We start from the raw sequence: 20,268 nt of genomic DNA on the forward strand, positions 1-20,268 counted from the left end.
GGAGTTGCCAGCGGTGGCGTGTTGGGGGGAGGAGCGGTTGTGTCCGTATAAGTGTCTATTGTTGTGTTGTGTTGTGTTGGGGTGTGGGTGTGTTAGTGTTGTGCTTCTCAGGCGAGCTCCGGTGTGCCGTGGAGGCGGTCCGGTTCACACAGCATGGGGCCACAAACAACGTGATCCAATGCCGGCGCGTGCTTAACGCCGATAACTCAACCCGTCTCCTGGTTTGACTCAATGACAGCCCTGAGCAGAATAATACGGAGCAGATGTAGCCCCATATGCGAGCGACGTTTGAAGGATTTTGCCGATCTAAGCGGGGTTAGATTGCCAAAACAACCGCCCTTGGTCGGGTAAAACCCAAGTCATTCCGGTACGTACAACCCACCGTCATGGGAATTGACTCGGTTTTTCCAAACCGTCAGAACCGCCCAGAAACTTTTTGATAAGCCCAAGACAAGAGTAACGCTCCCCTGTTATATGTATTACGGCCGGAACGGCGCAAACAAGTTATGATGACGACCCCGAGCAGAGCGCAAGTGTTAACAACTGGTTCACTGTAAATAATATTGGACCGAAAATTTTACGTAGAAAACGAAGATGCTTATCGGGATTTCACTAGAGGAAGGAATAAATTAATAGTATCAGCTGCGGAAAAACACTGTCGAACTCAACTAAGAGAAACAAAACTCTTCTTTGGACTTTAATGTACCTACACACATGAAACTGTGCTATTTTCCAGAAGCGTTACCAATCTGAGAACAAAGCTCCTTTTATTTTTCCGTGAAGCTGCTGCGAAGTAAAGTTTCGTGGTATTTTCGCAGCCGTTTTAATGTTTCTCTCCGCCATATTCAGTGGGGGAACAAACAGCTTCGCTCCGCCGGGCGCAGCTTACTAAACAGCTAGTTTGGGCCCATGTGCTGATACAACATTATAATGTGCTAATTACGAAAATGCCACAGAAGCATAACTTACATAGTAGATAAAATAAAGTTTGTATTTCAGTATTAATATTTTTTCTTTATTAAAAATGGGTAACAATATATGTATCGCACATCTAGATTTAAAGTGAGCTCACTCAAAATTCAGAGAGGGAAATTTAACTGCTTCTGGATCGTACAGATTCAACGTAGTTAATACAAAAACAGGTATAACAGTAGTTTTCTAGCTAATGTTAATATTCATGAAGAAAAAATATTTCCATTAATTGGATGTACATAGGTGCTATGAATTGATTTATGCAAGAGAATCGCCCAATTGTTCTTGAGTCGATCGCACTAGATCTAGGTGTGCGATATATGTACTAATATGCATTGCGAACAAATCTATAAACGACTTATGACGACTTGCTTTATTTAATTTACCCTATTTTTCAAAGTTATTAAATAATATTACTTAAATTTTACATATATGTACATTACATTTTTCGTAAACCGATATACATATGTAGATACATATTTACATATTTGTGACAAACTTTTAAGCAGAACAAAAATACGAAGACTTTGGGATTAGATTAGATCTTAAAAAAAAACATTGAAAATGTGAATATAAAAATATGCATTCTTTTTCATTTAAAAATTCGTATACTTTTTCTCTTCCATTCTCACTGTAAATTAATACTTACATATGTACATATTTAGTATTTTTGCATCACATGGGATAATTTACTAATTTTATAAACAAAAACTTCGTCTAGTAATTATTGAAATAAACTTTGTATTGNCAAACGAAATAAACTTTGTATTGTACGCTTGTGACATTAAAACTTAACTACCGATCGCTTGATAGGCCGCAGTATTGCCCAGTGATTTTTGAATGCCATATATAACGCTGTAAAAATAAAAAGAATAAAATGATTATCATTTAAGTCATTGCAATTTGGAGTAATTATTGTTACGCAAACTTACGCAATCAATGTGAAACAAAGTAAATATAGCGCGGCGCTGATGAAATTAAATAGACCTGGATAAAACTCTAGCGTCGCGTCGTATACGATCGTATAGAGTGGAGCAGCACCAAGCGGTGACAGAGATTCCAATGAANGGATTAGATCTTAAAAAAAAACATTGAAAATGTGTAATATAAAAATATGCATTCTTTTTCATATAAAAATTCGTATACTTTTTCTCTTCCATTCTCACTGTAAATTAATACTTNAGATTAGATCTTAAAAAAAAACATTGAAAATGTGAATATAAAAATATGCATTCTTTTTCATTTAAAAATTCGTATACTTTTTCTCTTCCATTCTCACTGTAAATTAATACTTACATATGTACATATTTAGTATTTTTGCATCACATGGGATAATTTACTAATTTTATAAACAAAAACTTCGTCTAGTAATTATTGAAATAAACTTTGTATTGTACGCTTGTGACATTAAAACTTAACTACCGATCGCTTGATAGGCCGCAGTATTGCCCAGTGATTTTTGAATGCCATATATAACGCTGTAAAAATAAAAAGAATAAAATGATTATCATTTAAGTCATTGCAATTTGGAGTAATTATTGTTACGCAAACTTACGCAATCAATGTGAAACAAAGTAAATATAGCGCGGCGCTGATGAAATTAAATAGACCTGGATAAAACTCTAGCGTCGCGTCGTATACGATCGTATAGAGTGGAGCAGCACCAAGCGGTGACAGAGATTCCAATGAAGTAGTGAATGCGAATATTTTTCCTATATTTTGATAAATTGACAAAAGTATGTAAGCACAAGTAGTGTTTATTTAAGGTAATACTCTTACCGACTTCCGTTGGTGGTGCCACATGTGATAGTATGNTTTGATAAATTGATGTAAGATAAAAGTATGTAAGCACAAGTAGTGTTTATTTTAGGTAATACTCTTACCGACTTCCGTTGGTGGTGCCACATGTGATAGTATGGCCCGCGCCATTGGTCCCATTATTCCACGCATGCCACCGAGTACCATACCCAAATACAGCTCCCACCAATACACTGCAGTGGCGCGTACTGTGCTCTCCAACACGCAGCAAGCCAATGACAGCATTGTCATGGAGACAATTGAAAATTTGAAAACCTGTTGGGAACCAATATGTGAAAATGCAAGGTCTGTTGGGTACAAAGAAAGTTCACCTTTCGCAATAAAATGATACCGAAAATGCTGCCAAATATTTGTACAATAATGCGCGCAGCATTAAAAAGCGTGTAGTCCTTTAGGGTCCACTCGAATTTTGCACGGAAAAAGAGGTATGTTACATTGCTGTCACCCTCTGGAAAATGTAAAAAGAGTAACGAGCGAAATTAAGGCTTTAAATTGCAATGCACTCATATGCATGTACATATGCCCATATGTATGTATGTATGCTTACCCATGGTGAATAAAGCAATCGTTAACGTTATCATAGTTAACCAAATGATAGCGCGATCAAAGCTGGGCCGTCGTTCGAAGCAAGTATGCACCAAATCCTTCACCAGATNGTAAGGCTTTAAATTGGAATGCACTCATATGCATGTACATATGCCCATATGTATGTATGCTTACCCATGGTGAATAAAGCAATCGTTAACGTTATCATAGTTAACCAAATGATAGCGCGATCAAAGCTGGGCCGTCGTTCGAAGCAAGTATGCACCAAATCCTTCACCAGATCGAAGCGAAAGAATTCGCGTATTTTGGACTATAAATTTGGGTAAATTAAAGTTTTACGAGTTTAACAATATTCAATTGTCTCTCGTTAACTTACTCCTGTATGTATTTGATCAGGCCGCAGACTTTCCATAACAAATATGAACACATATAATAAGGCTAGCAACATCAGCAGTGCCGATATGCCAAAGACTGTTACTACATTTGTTGCTGCATAAATATAACTGCTAAGCAAATTGCCAGCCGTCATGCCGGCTAACAAAGAAGCCTCATTCATCACCATGCTGTGGACAGGCAAAAATAAGATTTCATTTACATATGTATTTGAATAATCCATTCGTCGTATGTATGTATGTACAGATATGAATGATAATTTTGATCTTACCGCACTGCACGCGCCTTCTCTTTGGCCACATCTGATATGTAGCAATAAATACCGGTGATGAGCGCGCAAGTACCACCACTAAGCACCGAGGGTACAGAGGATAGTAGAAATAGCCAGGGACTAATTATAACTTTGGTTGCAATAAAAGCTAGAATCGTTAGTATAATACATCCAGTGAGGTAGCCTAAATAAGATAATAGATTATTAGTAACAAAAAAAAAAAAAGGTTTCAAGCTAGTATTTCAATGTATCTTATGTTTAGTTTTTTGGTTAGTAAATTAGATGATTATTTTTAAAGTGGCATAAGTCACCGCGAATACAAGGAAGTTTTAAAAATGCGTTCGCCATATTGGACCCGCAGTTTGTAGATTTTAAAATCGGACTTCATTATTGTACTCAGCGATCGCAAAAACATTAAAATACATATGTCATGACCTGACATTTTAAAATCAGTTTGTAAAGAAATTAATGAAAATACTTTCTAATTTGATACGAGATCCTGTATTTTGTTGATACGAAGTTTTGTACTTTAAACGACGATATGTATATTTATATGCATATATACAAGAAATCCTCGTTTATAGTAATAAGATTCTAAAACTATTTTATAAATACATATGTACATATGTATATAATTTATTCATCAATTTTAGTAAATGAGTGTCCTTTGAAAATATTGCTTCAGTAAAATACATTGGACTAAATTGATATAAGTCAGTAATTTTTCTAAACTCTTTATGTTGCAAGTAAAATAAACTTAGTAAAATATAGGTATCCTAAGATAACAAATACAAGTAAATCTTTTCGAAAGTTAGCATCCATTTTTTGAAACGTGCTAAAACGCAACCCTCACATGTATGTATATCGATTTGAAAACAAAGGGACTCATGCCACTTTCAAAATAAACGGCTCAAATACTGCCAACAAATTTACTATGTATCTACGAGCGAATTTTTCATAGGATTTGATTAATTATGAGCGCGGAACATAAAGGTTTAGTGCTCTTATTGACGTTCAAAATATTAATAATCGACACCGATCCATCATTCAGGCTGCGTTTCTTTATACATTCCGGATAATCACAATTCACAGCCGGAATAAACAGAATGCGTTTGAAATATACGTCAACATATCATCAGGAACGTTCTAAAGAATAAATAAACAAAAAAGTTTATTCCAAACATTCAGAATGAATAAAGAAATGCAGCCTCAATAATTTAATTGACTTTATAATTGTTCTTAAATAGTTTACAATATATCAACCTAGTTAGCCTGAAGGTTACAGAATAAAACTGGCACTATTTTGAATTTACAGCTCAGATCAGTTTGTCATCACAGCTATTGAATGTATATATGTGTATAATATTCATTTACATTTGTAAGTAAGTGCTTAATTTTTTGATAAGGCACTTTGTACAACGCCATACGCAGTGAATGAGTCAATCTACATAAATGAATAACTACTTAAATAAGAAAGGGTGCCTGTATTTAAGTAAAGTTGAACTTGCCTGTGTAGGTGGCGAGGATGATGGGGCGACGACCAAATTTGTCTGACCATGGACCAACAAATAAACTGACAAATGCCGGTATGATACTCTCCAACAGCGAGCGAGCCATTAGAATACGCGCAACATATGGTTGTACGCGAGTTTCAATTTCCTACAAGAAAAAAGATGTGTAGATGTGAAGATTATACAATAGGGAATTATTTAGTATTATTTATTATAAAAATTCCAAATACGTGAACTCAAAATATGTATGACTCTTCAATACGAATTTACTGAAATAAAACAAAGCAATCCAAATTTTTTTATCTTTAAGAGATGACTGGAATCTACTCCGATGTATAATTGCAAACGAGTTTTGTATTATTCTTTTACTTATTCTTATGATTTTTGTTTTGAATTTTGACATGACATACATACATATGTTTACACACAACTTATACATTCAATGTAGTCGCCGCTGACCGATTTCACACAAAAGTCCAATCAACACGTGAAGTGCAGCCAATATGGAACGAGCGTCATAGGCACACACAAAAGTTGGAAATTATATTAAAAAACGCATTTAATGCATCATCGCGCCTAATTAAAAAAATAATCTACATTTATGCATTGGCTTTAGTTTCTATTGTTTAAATAGTAAACAGTTTTAGTAGCGATAAGTAGCTAAATGTGTCTACACCCTGATTNAGATGTGTAGATATGAAGATTATACAATAGGGAATTATTTAGTATTATTTATTATAAAAATTCCAAATACGTGAACTCAAAATATGTATGTCTCTTCAATACGAATTTACTGAAATAAAACAAAGCAATCCAAATTTTTTTATCTTTAAGCAATGACTGGAATCTACTCCGATGCATAATTGCAAACGAGTTTTGTATTATTCTTTTACTTATTCTTATGATTTTTGTTTTGAATTTTGACATGACATACATATGTTTACACACAACTTATACATTCAATGTAGTCGCCGCTGACCGATTTCACACAAAAGTCTAATCAACACGTGAAGTGCAGCCAATATGGAACGAGCGTCATAGGCACACACAAAAGTTGGAAATTATATTAAAAAACGCATTTAATGCATCATCGCGCCTAATTAAAAAAATAATCTACATTTATGCATTGGCTTTAGTTTCTATTGTTTAAATAGTAAACAGTTTTAGTAGCGATAAGTAGCTAAATGTGTCTACACCCTGATTATTTTTTTATTTTAAAGAAAATAATATAACCAGATTAACACAAAGAGATATGTACATATGCCTATAAATATATGTGTACATTTTCATAAATATTTCCCGCATAACACATATGTACATATGCCTATAAATCTGTGTTCGTATGGAATAGAAGCTTAAGTCGAGAAGTTGGCTTTAGTATAATGCGACATTCCCTTTATTCTTTAAGCGACAAGGAATTATTCGATGCGACTTAATAAGAATTTTGACTTGCTAGTATCCGAACTATTTCTGCATGTTTATTTGCCAAAAGTTCTTCAACGCCTCAGCGCCAGTGAGTCATTCGCAATCGTATGCTGCGAATGCCGCATTATACTAAAGCCTGCCTTTTAACATAAGCTACTGTTACATACGAACACAGAAATATATGTGTACATTGTCATAAATGAAGGCGTTAGAATCAAAAGGATCTAAGTAGTTCTGACATTTTTTTAAATGAATGTTACTCTTTGTCACCACATAAACACTATATTTAACTATACAAATATGGGTACAACTTATATTTTCAAACAATTTCACTTAGACCCTTATGATTCTAACCGCTTCAAATATTTCCCGCATAACATATATGTACGTATATTTGTTTATATTGTTTATATCTTTATATTTATATTTATTTTATTTTTAAGGTGTACCTTAATAGTCCCGCTCTAATATGTATTTTTGTTTATTTACAAACTACTTTGTAAAACTTTATAAGAATCAAAACAAAAAAAATCAAAACTCCCAAGAACGGGTTTTAATAAAAATTTAAAAGTAATTTATTGATTTGTTTTAAAATTTTATTAGGTCCTTAGTAAGTAATCTACTGAATTTGGTATAACACTGAATTTGGATCTTTCTATGTATCTATTAAATATTTGGATAGAGTACGAAATATAATCAAAACCAATGCTTAACAAAATATTATTAAAATATTTCTGCATAAAGGAATTCAAAAGTAGATACATAGTTGATTAAACCACTGCGACCAGCAGGTCTATTGTGCCCTCAGCTCATCACAACACTTCAACTAGCCCTAGAGACTCTAGAAATAGCAGAATAGATCCCGGAGGGTAGAGAGTGTATGTGCTTCTCTCTTGGCCATAAATGCCATATGCTCCTCTACATGCGACGACCTCCAGAAAGAGGTGTAATGGGATCTCCTTGGCAGCGTCAAAAAAGTGACTAGATCAGATTCTTAAATTATACAAGTGACCTTTTAACCTATAATGGCCCGTAAAATACTTGCAATGATTCTAAGTTTATTCTTAGGGAGGACTGTGGGTATCCTTTATCTTTTCAGATTGTACCCTTCCATTAAGCTTTTGGATTGACGAAGTCCCATGGTATTACGCAATGTAGTTCCCTTAGCCTGGTGTTTTCCTTCCTGAGCGCTTCCTTTATCGCATTTGGAATTAAAACGGCTATTTCTCACTTTATATGGTAGTATATGACGGTGAAAAATTGTTGAAGGCTTATTGTAAGCATGACGGTACCGTGATTGTGCTTCTCGGAAAGGCACAAAAGATGCCAATGGTATTGTATTTTTTGCTTCCCTGCCGAGAAGAACAATCGACTAATAAATTTTGTCACAATTTAAAGAGCACAATCATTTAATAATGTTTCATAAATATTTATTAATTGTTGTTAACAACACCCTCGTTCGGCAGCATCAGCAACAACATTTTTTATTTAAACATCGTCTACATTTATGTCACATGGACCGCACTTCTCTTCTCTCCCCTTCTTTGTATGTGAAAGTTGACCAAACCATGTAAACTGCTTTTGGTTTGCATACAATAAGTATGTAGTATTTCTAGGGAAAAAAGGGAAAAATCGATTAACCCACCTGTGCTTCTTTCGTCTCCCTGCTGACACCCAAAAGCGGTTGGCAGTCGCTTTCATTGTATTTGTATATCGCCACGCACGTCTGATATAAAACTTGGTTTTGATAAACCGCCCCTTAAATAAAAATCAAGTTATACTTCAATAGAGAATACGAATATCAATTATATATTTGTAAATTACCTGACAAATACATTGCGAGAAAAACCAAAAACACTGCGGGTTCCAAGATGAACCAGCGTCGTTTGGATGATGCGTTGATATCCGTATCAGCAGACTCTACAGGTACTCCCTCTTTGCTGGCTGTATCGTCACTTTGATTACTGCTATATGCGGTTTCGGTAGACGGTGTGCCGTCAATACTCCCCACACCGACCACAGCTGCATCTAGCACCTGGGTGGATGTGTCAGCATCTTCAGGGTCATACAAGCTCTCTTCGTCAGAATGCATCTTTTGTTTCGATTTTGTTAAAAGTAATATATTATATAAATGACTTATATATTCATCAAATGACTTCGATTAGTCACTGGTATTCGATTTTCTGTTTGTGCACTTGAACACCGTAATATTGCCCTTCTTTTTAGCGTTAATATATATTTAAACTTTTATGCACAGTGAATCGTGCCCAATTGCACCTACACTTCGTCGATTTAGTCAGACTTGTTATTGGCGAATCTTCGTAGCGGCGTTCTTGCCCCTTGTAAACGTGTACCTCGTCAATTGTTTTCGTTAGCGGGATTGAATGCCACCAAGGAATACAGAGTTTCTGCTTCAACCGCAGCCGAATCGCAAGCACAAACTGAGTTGAATGAAGCCCCTTTGATGTTGTGGTTTCATGTGATTTGTGAAAGTTCTCCACATTCAAAATACAAGCTGCTCCTCACTTGCTAGTCGTTTGCATTTTAGCAAATCACTCTCTGAAAAATAGAATACCACTATTTCATAGCGTATTTTATGTTTCTTGCATATTCACTGATTAAAATCTTATTTTCTTTGTTTATAGCTTCGTGATGAATATTTTTTCTGCAATCAACTAATTTTTGCGCTTCACTTTATCGTACTCAAGGGAAACAAAAACAACTCATAAATAGGAATGCCAACAATGCATCGATGTTAACATCGATGTTTTGCTAGACGATACATCGTCGACTAGAAAAGTGAACAACAATGACATCGTTCATTCATTCCGTTCGTACTCTGCCGAACGAGCGTAAAAATCTGTCAGCAAAAAAATTATTAAACATCAAAGCGATATTTTAGCCACTTAAAACTTGCACTTGTTTTGCTAGAATTACATAAAAGATGTACCCCCACTTTTTCTAAACACTCAGATTAAAATGTTCAAAACTAAGATGAAAATGTCTTGAATTTTTGTAAATTCTGTATAAAGTTTGTAAATTTTAATTATGTGGTTTTGATTAAAGCATGGACCATATTCTTAGAAACAAATAAACATTTTTATTTGAAAAATATTGCAAACATTTAACAAAAATCACAATGCACCCACTTTTGATGGACAGTGTATATTTAAATATATATTATTCAATTGAAAAAATGTATTTTCTTTATTAAATTCCTTTACCGCTGGGATAAGTAAATTATGATTTTTAAGAGCTTCGTGGTTACATAGTAGCTATATTATATATTTTCTTAAATTTTGTAGTGAATATGTGAATCTAGTTCTTTCGAGTTTAGAAAATACTTCGGCTACATTTTATTTCATGTAGCAGATTAGAAATTAAAACATCGGGAAAACATCGAACCGAAGCTTTTTTCCACTCGATGAATAAATAGTCGATGTATCGATGTTTTTTGAAAACTGACATCTCTGGTTCATTGCACCTCACATTTCATTTTTTCGGTTGTGCAAAAAAGGGAAGTGAGTTTGACCAAAAAATCGAAATGGTTCCAAAAGGTTCCGTTAGAAACATAATTAGCTTAATTGCGATAACTAATTTGAAATTTTTTACAATTTTTCTAATAAAATATTTTGTTGTGAAGTAATATCTGAGAAATCATATGAAAATCGATACATTTCGATGCATCGAATTAAAGAAATACATCGATGTATTTTTGTAACTAAAATTCCTAGTGCAAAGCGGGAAAATAATGGGAAATTCACATAATCCTAAGTCTGTATTTATACACGGAAACTTTTGTCGGCGCGATGTTTCATATTTGCTTTTGGTGTTCGCCTTATTCATAAAAAATAAAGTAGCTTTATAAAAGGTTTATAAATTGAAAAATGTATGAAAGCGTCAATTTATAAAACTCCTTAAACCTACTTTATTTTTTATGAATAAGGCCATCAGAGTTTAATTTGACATTTTTTTTGTTTACTTCTTATTCTCATTTAGCCGGTTCCCGTACTGCAGGATTTAACACACAACACACATAAGTCTAGAATACCAACCGTTTAGATATAAAAAACAAGAAATGAGGATCGATAACTTACTACGCTGATATCAACCATACCAAAATTATTGGGTGCAAATAAAAACCAAAGCCAATAAAATGAGGTTAAAGTTAAACTTTTCTACTACTTTACCGATTAAAATATTATTGATGCCAGTTGCAACATAATTTAAATACATTTTATTCCACCATATATATTTATACTATAACCAATTTTAAAACTAATATCATATAAACGCCATTTAAAAAAATTTATTTATATTATTTTGTGTTTTTTAGTATTTCCGAACTAAAAATATAAAAAAACTTATGAATTACATACATATATGCAAGACAAATCAATTGCCTTTCTTTTGACGTCATTAGTTTTTTTAATAGGTTATATTGTTCGCGAGATATTAATATTTCAAAAACTCAAAAATTTTAACTTTAACCATTGATATCAGCTTTACTTTTTACTTACACCAGATAATTTTTGGTTGAGTTCAAATCAGCAGAAAAAGTTCTATCGAGCCACATTTTTGGTTTTTACTTAGATAGATTGTTGATATTCTAGACTTATGTGCACGGAATGACCTCGGACTATTTCCGATTAAATTCTATATTACGGGAGCAGTCTAAGGGCGAGTTTTTCAGTGCCAGTTTAAACTTAGATTAAGTAAACTGAGTTTAAATTAAATAGCTGGCTGACATTTGATTTGATTGATTTGACAGAAATATCACTAAGTAAAGATTAAAATCTATAAATATTCAAGTATTTTGTTGTTTACATTAATTTTTTTTTACAAATATAAGGTTCTTTGCTTTCACCGCTTTCTGTCTTTGTTTGCAAATGCAAATCAGCTGATCGTTTGACTCTATTCATGAACTTACAGGAAAAAACTCCGGACTAAATCCTGTAACTTCTGACTAGGAAGAGTTGCTCAGTTACTCTCTCAAAGGTGTTCCCACTTACAGGGTTTATGTCAATAGGAACGACTTCCTGTAAGTTCTAACTAAATCCTGTAAACAGTGTGACCGCGGGTTTGTGAAAAATTGTAGCAGAAAAGAGACTTAAAATGTATCAATATGTATCGCTTTTTTTCATTTAAGTACCAAAGTATGGAATAAAACCAATAATTATTATGAAAAACCATTTTCTAAAACAATTTAACATTTATTGCACGAGCAAGTTGGAATTATTTCCCAAGTGCGATTTTTCGCAATTTCGGTTGCAGTTACACCTTGCAATTTTTATTGCCTACCAACTGTTGTGTGTGGGCACTTTGATGTCTAGATATGTATAAGCATTTGCCGCATGCCGCCGCCAAACAACATTCTCTCAATTTCAGTGTTAAAAAACATTTAAATCTTAAACAAACTTACTGAATAACTTCCTAAAACGTTGTCATAAATAATCCAATAGGGTATAGATTCTTATTTTGATTTAATATTAATATTTCATCGATATAACCACCAGCACGCTTTCTATGAAGTGAAAATATGGCTGTCAAACTATCAAATTGCCTGCAATAGATGTCAAGCAATAAGGCGGCATCCATTGGAAATATATTTTGTGACATGGTTATCACGACATTGGTGTTTTCCTGTGGAAACAGGGCCTTACCGAGCACCGAATTGCCGAGTACCACGCCCTAATTTTTGTTATTGAACATAGCGAAAATAAAAAATGCAGCGCTATGATACTGTTCGTTTGTTCACATTTTGACGTTTTTCGACATGGACCATGAATCACAATACATGAAAGGTTCGTTCAGAGAACGACAATGAACTTTTGGATGTACGTTGCCACAGGTGCCCGACATGCTTTTTTAATGCATAAAAATTTGGAGATTTTTTTCATTTGTATTTGGAAAAGTATCAAAATTGAAAAAAAAGTATCTCCCCAAAATTCATCGAAAAATGTATCAGTTTTGATCCACTTGGATCAAAACGGTCACACTGCCTGTAAAGCGGACTGCTATTGGAACAGACCAAGGCACATTAAACAGGTAGTATCAGTAGAGCAAAAACAACATTTGCGTGTATTTTGTTGTTGCTTCTGGTATCGAAAGTGTCAACAACTGTTCTGAATTTTTTCTTCTAAATCAAAGCGTGCCATGTGAAATACAAAAAATTATAAAAAATAAAAAATTGAAATTGGAAAAAATAAAAATTGATGCAACTTTCTTTCCTAGTAAATTTGTTTGCTTCTCGAAGCATTGATCCATCCTTTGCAAGGCCCAGTAATCAGCGGTCGTGCTGCCGAGTTGGGCGAACGTTCCAAAAGCTGCTATTCAATCGCTTGTTTTGTATGGAAAAAGGTTTCACAAGCAAATGGATTTTAACAACTTATAATTTTCGTGAGAAAAAATTAAAAATATTTGACATTTTCGAGACCAAATAATTTGAAAATAAATCAAATCAGCTGCTCTACTGATACTACCTGTTCAATGTACCTTGGAACAGACTAATTATGAACACTCATGTTCATATACCCGTAGTTGCGTACGTAACGTATACGCACCGTTGCACCATAAGCAGTCATCTAACACGTTTACTCGTACGCCTGAACTTAAAAGTCATATTAGTTAAAAGTAATTAAATATTGGCATGGAAGATTTTTACACAGTATTACTTATGTACACGTATATTATTTTCGTCATGTATGAGCGTGTGTGAATCGGTAACAAAGTTCGCGGCGAGTAAATTTTTGACAACTAGGAGGCGAATAAAATTTCAGTAGCTTATGAGGCTAGTGAAATTTTTGACAAATGAATAGAAAATTTTGACAATCGGAAAGATTGTTGATGTGTGAAATTTTTCGTTTAATAAAAGCATAAATAAATGAATTGCGCTCAGCGATGGTAGATGTTTTCTTAAAATATTAATTTCACTTCGATTTGTAATATTTTATACCGCATAAATCTGCAGTTATGAAGAATTTAATGCTGTCAAAAAAGATTTCATTTCACGCAGCAAATTGGCAAAACTCTCTCACCATAGTAAAAATATTATTCAACAGCTTTCCCCATAGAACTTTGTTACCGATTCACATACGCCCTATATAACAATTTATGAATGAATTTCGAGTATGCCAATAACAAAATCATGTTTATGCCGACTACAACCTTTTGAATCTAAAAACGTACCTAAAACCCTAGTAAATAGCTATTTATGAAATGTGGCGTTGCAATACTAGCACTTCACGATTTCATAAAATGATGCTGAAACTCATGGTTAATTTTCCTGTATAGATAATTGAATTCACGAAATTGTGTTTATGTTGCCAATTTTAACCCAAATTCATGAAATAATTTCGTGAATTGGCTTATGCATAAACGTAGTAGCACTTTCTCATATAACGGGTTGGTCAAAATATTAAGTTAAGTTACGGAAATAAAGTCTAGACTAAGTAAGCATTAAGGTAGTTAGTTTCTCAAATCATAGTCATCTTTTACTCATTGTAATTTTTTTAATTTGGTGGCATCATATATGCAGTACGTTGAAAGTACATCGGCCAACATTAGAGTGCAGATATATGTATAATGACTTATAAATAATACTTATATAATAACTTATGGAGTAAAGTAAAGTAAAGTAAAGTATAAAGTAAATATAACTTATTAACTTATTATATAAGAAACTTATATTTATACAAGTTATATGAAATATGGAAATATGGATGTTAAACGAAAGAGTGTTTTAACATTTATAGTGTTCGAGAGGGATTTGCACGTGTTTAAAAATTACATTCAAATTATTTAGTGGGTTATATTAATTACTAAAAGATCGGTATGCATCGTAATGGGGTTGAAAAGGCGTTATTTCTAAAATGTCTGTATTTAGGAGGGTTGTCACGTATTTTAAAAGTTACATTCAAATAATTTAATAATTTAAATGAATTATTAAGATATGGAGATCAATCGACATATATAGTTATATATATATATTTATATTTATATAGGGCGGTTGCCTCGTGATTCAAAAATCCAATTCAACCTAATTTATCAGTTAATTGAATTATGTATCACAATGCTAGATGAAAAAGATTTAAGAAGATTTCAGTTTGAAATTACTTTAGAAAGGATTTCCATCTGTATGGAAATCGAATTTCATAAACTTAACGTATGGTGAATGAAATCAGAAGAAACGTAAAATTTACTTAACTTTACTTTAATTTACAAATATATATTTGTTCCATTACGAGTTGCTTTTCTTATTTTTGCCGACGATTTCCTCATTGAATTCCTTTTGTATCGATGTCCTTAAGCTCCTTTTTTATTTTATTAACTAATTAAGTGGTATTTTTTTCGGTGTATCATTTGCCGTAAGCACACCTTTTCAAAATTGTCCAAAAAGTTTCAATTCGCCTCAGTTGTGGGACGTTCGGAAGGTTGTACTCTTTAGGTACAAATTCAATTCCACGGTTATCTAAGTCTCTTAGGGTATACATAGTTCATATGCAAAACAAGATTTGTCAATTTTTTTTTTTAGTATGAGCCAAGGCATCTTAAACAGAGCAAAAACAATATTTACGTGTATTTTGTTGTTGCTTCTGGTGTCTAAGGTGTCAAAAAATGTTCTGTGTTTTTTTTTAATCATAGTGTGCCATGTGAAATATAAATAAATAAAATAAAAAATTAAATATAAATATATGTATATAGAAAATATAAGGGAACTTTTTCCAAGTTTTCCGAAGGCGACACGTTTTCTTATTGCCGGCAACAAAAATTGTTTGGTGGGTAACAAAAATTTAAAAAAAAAAATTTTTTTTTTTGGTTTATACATACATATGAATTTGTCTTTATTAATACGGCGCTCGTTGCGTGACGGCAATAGTGCATGCATACCTATAATTACAAGTGGAAAAAATATTATCAAGATACAACTTATGTCAAAATATATCGTAATTAGAACTTAATTTATAGAAACAAAAGTCCCATGAGTTTAAAAAGCGCCAAACACTACGCGCCATATTTGAATGTATCTCGAAAAAACGCTAGATTTCCTTAGACGATAAAAACCTAAGCCCCCCGACCCTCACTGTGCTCAAGTGTGGTATTTTGAAGAAAGGAGAAGGTTATCAATTCATCGGAATATTTTTTTTGTGTGTGTGTGTTACCGCATAACTTTGGTCCACGTTAACCGATCTCTATAATTCTTTTTTTTAAAGGAAAGCTGTTACCTCACAGGTGGTCCCATACTAATTTGCTTAAATCGGATCATTGGATCATGAAGAAATTAATCTTTGAGTTCAAGTCGGTTTTGTTTTTTGCTTAAAAAACTACTTGTTTGAAATGTCAGTTAAACTACGCTGGCACTCAATGCCTCATATGAGATTACTCATTTATACACTTTGGAGCTACTATTTTATGATCACATAAAAGTAGAAATTTTCTAACCTAATTCTAAAAAAAAAAAAATCTTTGGCAAAATAAAGATATCAGATTGTTGCTTTTTCTTCAAGATGTCCTTGCTGGCTGAGCTGTTTCGGTAGGAATATTTCTTATTTGAGATTCTTCCGTTTCGCTCCCCGATTCAAGCGCGTTGGATCTGTTGGCAATTCGTCGCTGGCAGATGTATACTAAACTGTTGTGGTGAAATAATAAAAAATGCATGCGATATTTGGACGAGGATTAAGAATTGGGGTTTATATGTATTTATATGTCATATTTACGAATGATTTTCAAACTTACATCATAACAACGATGCACTCCACGTACAGTCCTACGCTGATAAAATTAAATAAGCCAGGATAAATGTTAAGTGTGTGATTATAAACCAGCGTATATAAAGGGGCAGCAGCCAATGGTGTGAGCGTATTCACGCATGATGATAGAGAAAAGACTTTGCCTAAAATATTAGCACATAATGAGTTTAGTTTCCGCATTTCTTTTTTGTTTTTTTTTTGTTTTTAAGCCAATGTTTTTGTACCAATTTCATTTGATGGCACTGCAAACGAAATAATTGCTTGCAACATGGGAGCAGTGATGCCTGACATAAAACCAAAGCAGGATGCCATATACATTTGCCAGAAGCTCTGCGCCAGTGCACGAGTTAAACTGTCGAAAATGCAGCCAGCGAGTCCAATGATCGCTACCATGGCGAATGATACTTTGAAGAGCTGAAGAAGACAATGTAGACATTGCAGATGCTGCAATTAGCGAAACCATTGACGTATCATTTAAGTACTTACTTTTCTGAATATTCCAAAGGCAACACCGCATCCCAGCATTTTAATTGTTATCGCAGCGGCATTATAGTAGGTGAACTGTTGTAATGTTACATTGAATTTGTTACGCAAGAACAAATAGAAGATGCTAATTTCCCCAGCTGACAAAAAAAGTGTATATATTACATAATATATGTTTGAGCGTCAAGTATGTTGATATATGTACGTACATAAATAACTAATAAAAAATTCAAAATTAACTTTTCGATTTTTATGATGGATGTCATCGGGCGCGTTTCTAAGACGCAATTGTTTACCTCAACTGTTGCTGAAATGCTGTCAACTGTTGAGTTCAACAGTTACATCTTAGAAACGGGATGATACATTAACTGCCAAAACATTTGTAAACAAGCAAAATTAAATAAAACAGCACAAACAAAAAAAAATATATTAAGCCAAAAATATGGATAGCAAACGATTTATAATGGAGTTTTTCTTATTTTATTTTTAATATAGGTATTTGTACGTGCATTTTATTTTATTAGCAGCCAGTTTCGCCTTATATAAATTGTTGACTCCATGTAGCGAAATAATTTTATGATGGAAAAAATGGCGTAAAGTTGCCAACCGTTGAGCTGAGCGGAACTACTCAACTGTGCGTTTCTGAAACAAACACTCAACAGTTTAGCAACAGCCACATAATTTTTTGAAAAAAATTAATAAAAATATTAGTCAAGACTTTTTCAATTTCAGTTGCGATGTTGTTACGTCTTTTTGTCGTCAAGGTGACGATATGTAGAAAATACTTATTTAATACTCACACATTATGAAATTCATAACTACTGAAATGGAGGTTGTACAACCAATTATGGCGCGACCATAATTTGGACGACGCGCCACACAAGCCCGCACGAGAGCCTTGATAAGTCCAATATCGAAGAAGTAGCGGGCCTTGTGCTAAGTTAAAAAGGAACTTAAAGAAATTAATAAAATAAAAACCGCATTTCACTTACCGAAAAACTGGCTTCTTCAACATCTAAGCTTTCGCCAATAAAAAAGAAGACGTACAGTAGGGCGCTTAAGACAAGCACAGCGGACGCCGCACATATCACGGTAACACTAGTCAAGCGCAATAAGTAACTGCCCAATACATTGCCAGCCACTACACCCAGACCCATTGCCATATCAATATAGAACATTCTTAAAGGAATAACGAATACCCAAATTAAATCCCAAATCTGATGTTTCAACTTAGTCCTACCGCTTAGCTTTGCTCTCCATATCGGATACATCAGATATATAGCAGAAGACGATAGTCATCATTGCGGTACCTCCGCCAACAATCGTGAATGGAATGCCGCCTAGCAAGTAGAACCAAGGGTTCAGCGACAGCGTTTCAGAAACGCTTACCAATGTTGCAGTTAAAATGTAACCAATAAATGAAGCTATGCCAAAAAAACATATCAACTATATATATAATTGTGCAGGTCGTACATACATACATACATACATACCAGCATATGTCACCAATAGCACCGGTCGTCGTCCAAATTTATCCGACCAAGGCCCTATGAACAGAACAACAATGCCGGGCCATACATTATTTAGCATTGAGCTGGTCATCGAAATTTGCGCCACAAAGGGTTGAATACTATTTTCGATTACCTGAAAATAAAAACGAATGAATGTAAAATAAAATAAAAGCAAAATAGAATAAAATAATATTTAATAAAAAGGGAATTAAATTTAAATAATTTAAAACATATATATGCAATGAAACAAAATTAGAACAATAATATCACAGATCTGCGAAATTTCACTTTTTTCCAGTCTTAAGAATGGCTAGCGGTGATTATTGAAAACTTTTTTGCGCTGAAAAATAAATCTAACCTTGAAAATTCTCCAGTAGTCAAGATATTATTCGGGTATGGATTTTCTTTTTTAGTTTTCTGCAAAAGGATAGATAGTACTACTGTTCAGCTTTAGAATACATGTTCCCAAATCATCCAACATTTAAAAAAGATGTAAAATTTTGAATTCAAACTTTTAGTCATGCAAATATACACGTTGGAGTTATTTTTGATTGTTCTTTATGTTTTTTTTTAATTATAAAATAAATCGGGGAAAATGGAGAGTAGTACTATGCTATCCTTTTGTGGGAAATTAAAAAATGTTCCTTCTCGAAAAAAATTCGCAAAATTGGCGTTCTTAACAATTTAACCAAAAATTTGCAGAAGTCCTGACGTGCTGGATAATTTTCAAGAATTACCCCTACCCGTTTTAGAAGCTGTATCTGCCGGAATGTGTAATCACTAAAATAAAACAATTATATCAAATTGCATGATTCGAGATTTTCTCATATTATAAATCCTTATCAACATCATCCGCAATAATTGAGTTTATTTAAAACATTTTTACTGCGTTTATCTTCAATTTATGGCCACTGTATTTTTCATTTTGCTGGCTTTTGAATAACTAGAATCGATGCAGAACCGGATTACTACAATCACGGTGCAGCGAAACAAAGGTTTCGCCTTCCGCGGACCGCAAATTTTTTCATTGTCGGTTTGACAGCATCCACCACCTTTTCGCTGACATCACAGTATTTTTTTCGCACTAGTGATTAATATTAAATTTTAATATNATGAAAAAAATAAATAAAAATATTAGTCAAGACTTTTTCAATTTCAGTTGCGTTGTTGTTACGTCTTTTTGTCGTCAAGGTGACGATATGTAGAAAATACTTATTTAATACTCACACATTATGAAATTCATAACTACTGAAATGGATGTTGTACAACCAATTATGGCGCGACCATAATTTGGACGACGCGCCACACATGCCCGCACGAGCGCCTTGATAAGTCCAATATCGAAGAAGTTGCGGGCCTTGTGCTAAATTAAAAAGGAACTGAAAGAAATTAATAAAATAAAAACCGCATTTCACTTACCGAAAAACTGGCTTCTTCAACATCTAAGCTTTCGCCAATAAAAAAGAAGACGTACAGTAGGGCGCTTAAGACAAGCACAGCGGACGCCGCACATATCATGGTGACACTAGTCAAGCGCAACAAGTAACTGCCCAATACATTGCCAGCCACTACACCCAGACCCATTGCCA

General features: G+C 33.7%; 2 protein-coding genes across 3 annotated transcripts; both read right to left on the reverse strand.

Moving 5' to 3' along the window:
• Positions 1–2,292: 2,292 nt before the first annotated feature.
• Positions 2,293–9,845, reverse strand: LOC108366177 (proton-coupled folate transporter-like). 2 transcript variants are annotated; one of them, XM_017620493.1, is made up of 11 exons: positions 8,761–9,842; positions 8,582–8,694; positions 5,509–5,659; positions 4,001–4,184; positions 3,713–3,899; positions 3,614–3,646; positions 3,338–3,440; positions 3,102–3,238; positions 2,856–3,045; positions 2,528–2,684; positions 2,293–2,450 (listed from the first exon to the last, which is right to left on the reverse strand). In XM_017620493.1, the coding sequence occupies exons 1-11, from the start codon at positions 9,026–9,028 to the stop codon at positions 2,387–2,389; spliced, it is 1,587 nt and encodes a 528-aa protein (XP_017475982.1). In that variant the 5' UTR covers positions 9,029–9,842; the 3' UTR covers positions 2,293–2,386. The 2 variants fall into 2 exon arrangements, with proteins under 2 accessions (XP_017475982.1, XP_017475983.1); XM_017620494.1 differs by lacking the exon at positions 3,338–3,440 and having other exon boundaries at positions 3,511–3,646; positions 8,761–9,845.
• A 6,592-nt stretch (positions 9,846–16,437) lies between these two features.
• LOC108366179 (proton-coupled folate transporter-like) lies at positions 16,438–20,197 on the reverse strand. The gene is made up of 10 exons (XM_017620496.1): positions 20,099–20,197; positions 19,929–20,042; positions 18,662–18,812; positions 18,409–18,592; positions 18,161–18,347; positions 17,969–18,104; positions 17,172–17,308; positions 16,910–17,099; positions 16,672–16,828; positions 16,438–16,564 (listed from the first exon to the last, which is right to left on the reverse strand). The coding sequence occupies exons 1-10, from the start codon at positions 20,195–20,197 to the stop codon at positions 16,438–16,440; spliced, it is 1,482 nt and encodes a 493-aa protein (XP_017475985.1).
• Positions 20,198–20,268: the final 71 nt, after the last annotated feature.

Source organism: Rhagoletis zephyria, unplaced genomic scaffold (genome assembly GCF_001687245.7).
Source record: "Rhagoletis zephyria isolate East Lansing unplaced genomic scaffold, Rhagoletis_zephyria_1.1 Rzeph_scaffold_02180, whole genome shotgun sequence".
Classification (NCBI taxonomy): Eukaryota; Metazoa; Arthropoda; class Insecta; order Diptera; family Tephritidae; genus Rhagoletis; species Rhagoletis zephyria.

Excerpts from the sequence above, each read along its gene's own strand:
- LOC108366179 (XM_017620496.1), bottom strand. The coding sequence starts at position 20,197 with ATGATATGTGCGGCGTCCGCTGTGCTTGTCTTAAGCGCCCTACTGTAC. Across the intron at positions 20,043-20,098 it reads TTGAAGAAGCCAGTTTTTCG|CACAAGGCCCGCAACTTCTT; the intron begins GTAAGTGAAATG and ends TTTTTAATTTAG. Across the intron at positions 18,348-18,408 it reads ATGGAGAGCAAAGCTAAGCG|AATGTTCTATATTGATATGG; the intron begins GTAGGACTAAGT and ends TATTCCTTTAAG.
- LOC108366177 (XM_017620494.1), bottom strand. The coding sequence starts at position 9,028 with ATGCATTCTGACGAAGAGAGCTTGTATGACCCTGAAGATGCTGACACA. Across the intron at positions 5,660-8,581 it reads GGGAGACGAAAGAAGCACAG|GAAATTGAAACTCGCGTACA; the intron begins GTGGGTTAATCG and ends TTTTTCTTGTAG. Across the intron at positions 4,185-5,508 it reads CATCCTCGCCACCTACACAG|GCTACCTCACTGGATGTATT; the intron begins GCAAGTTCAACT and ends TATCTTATTTAG.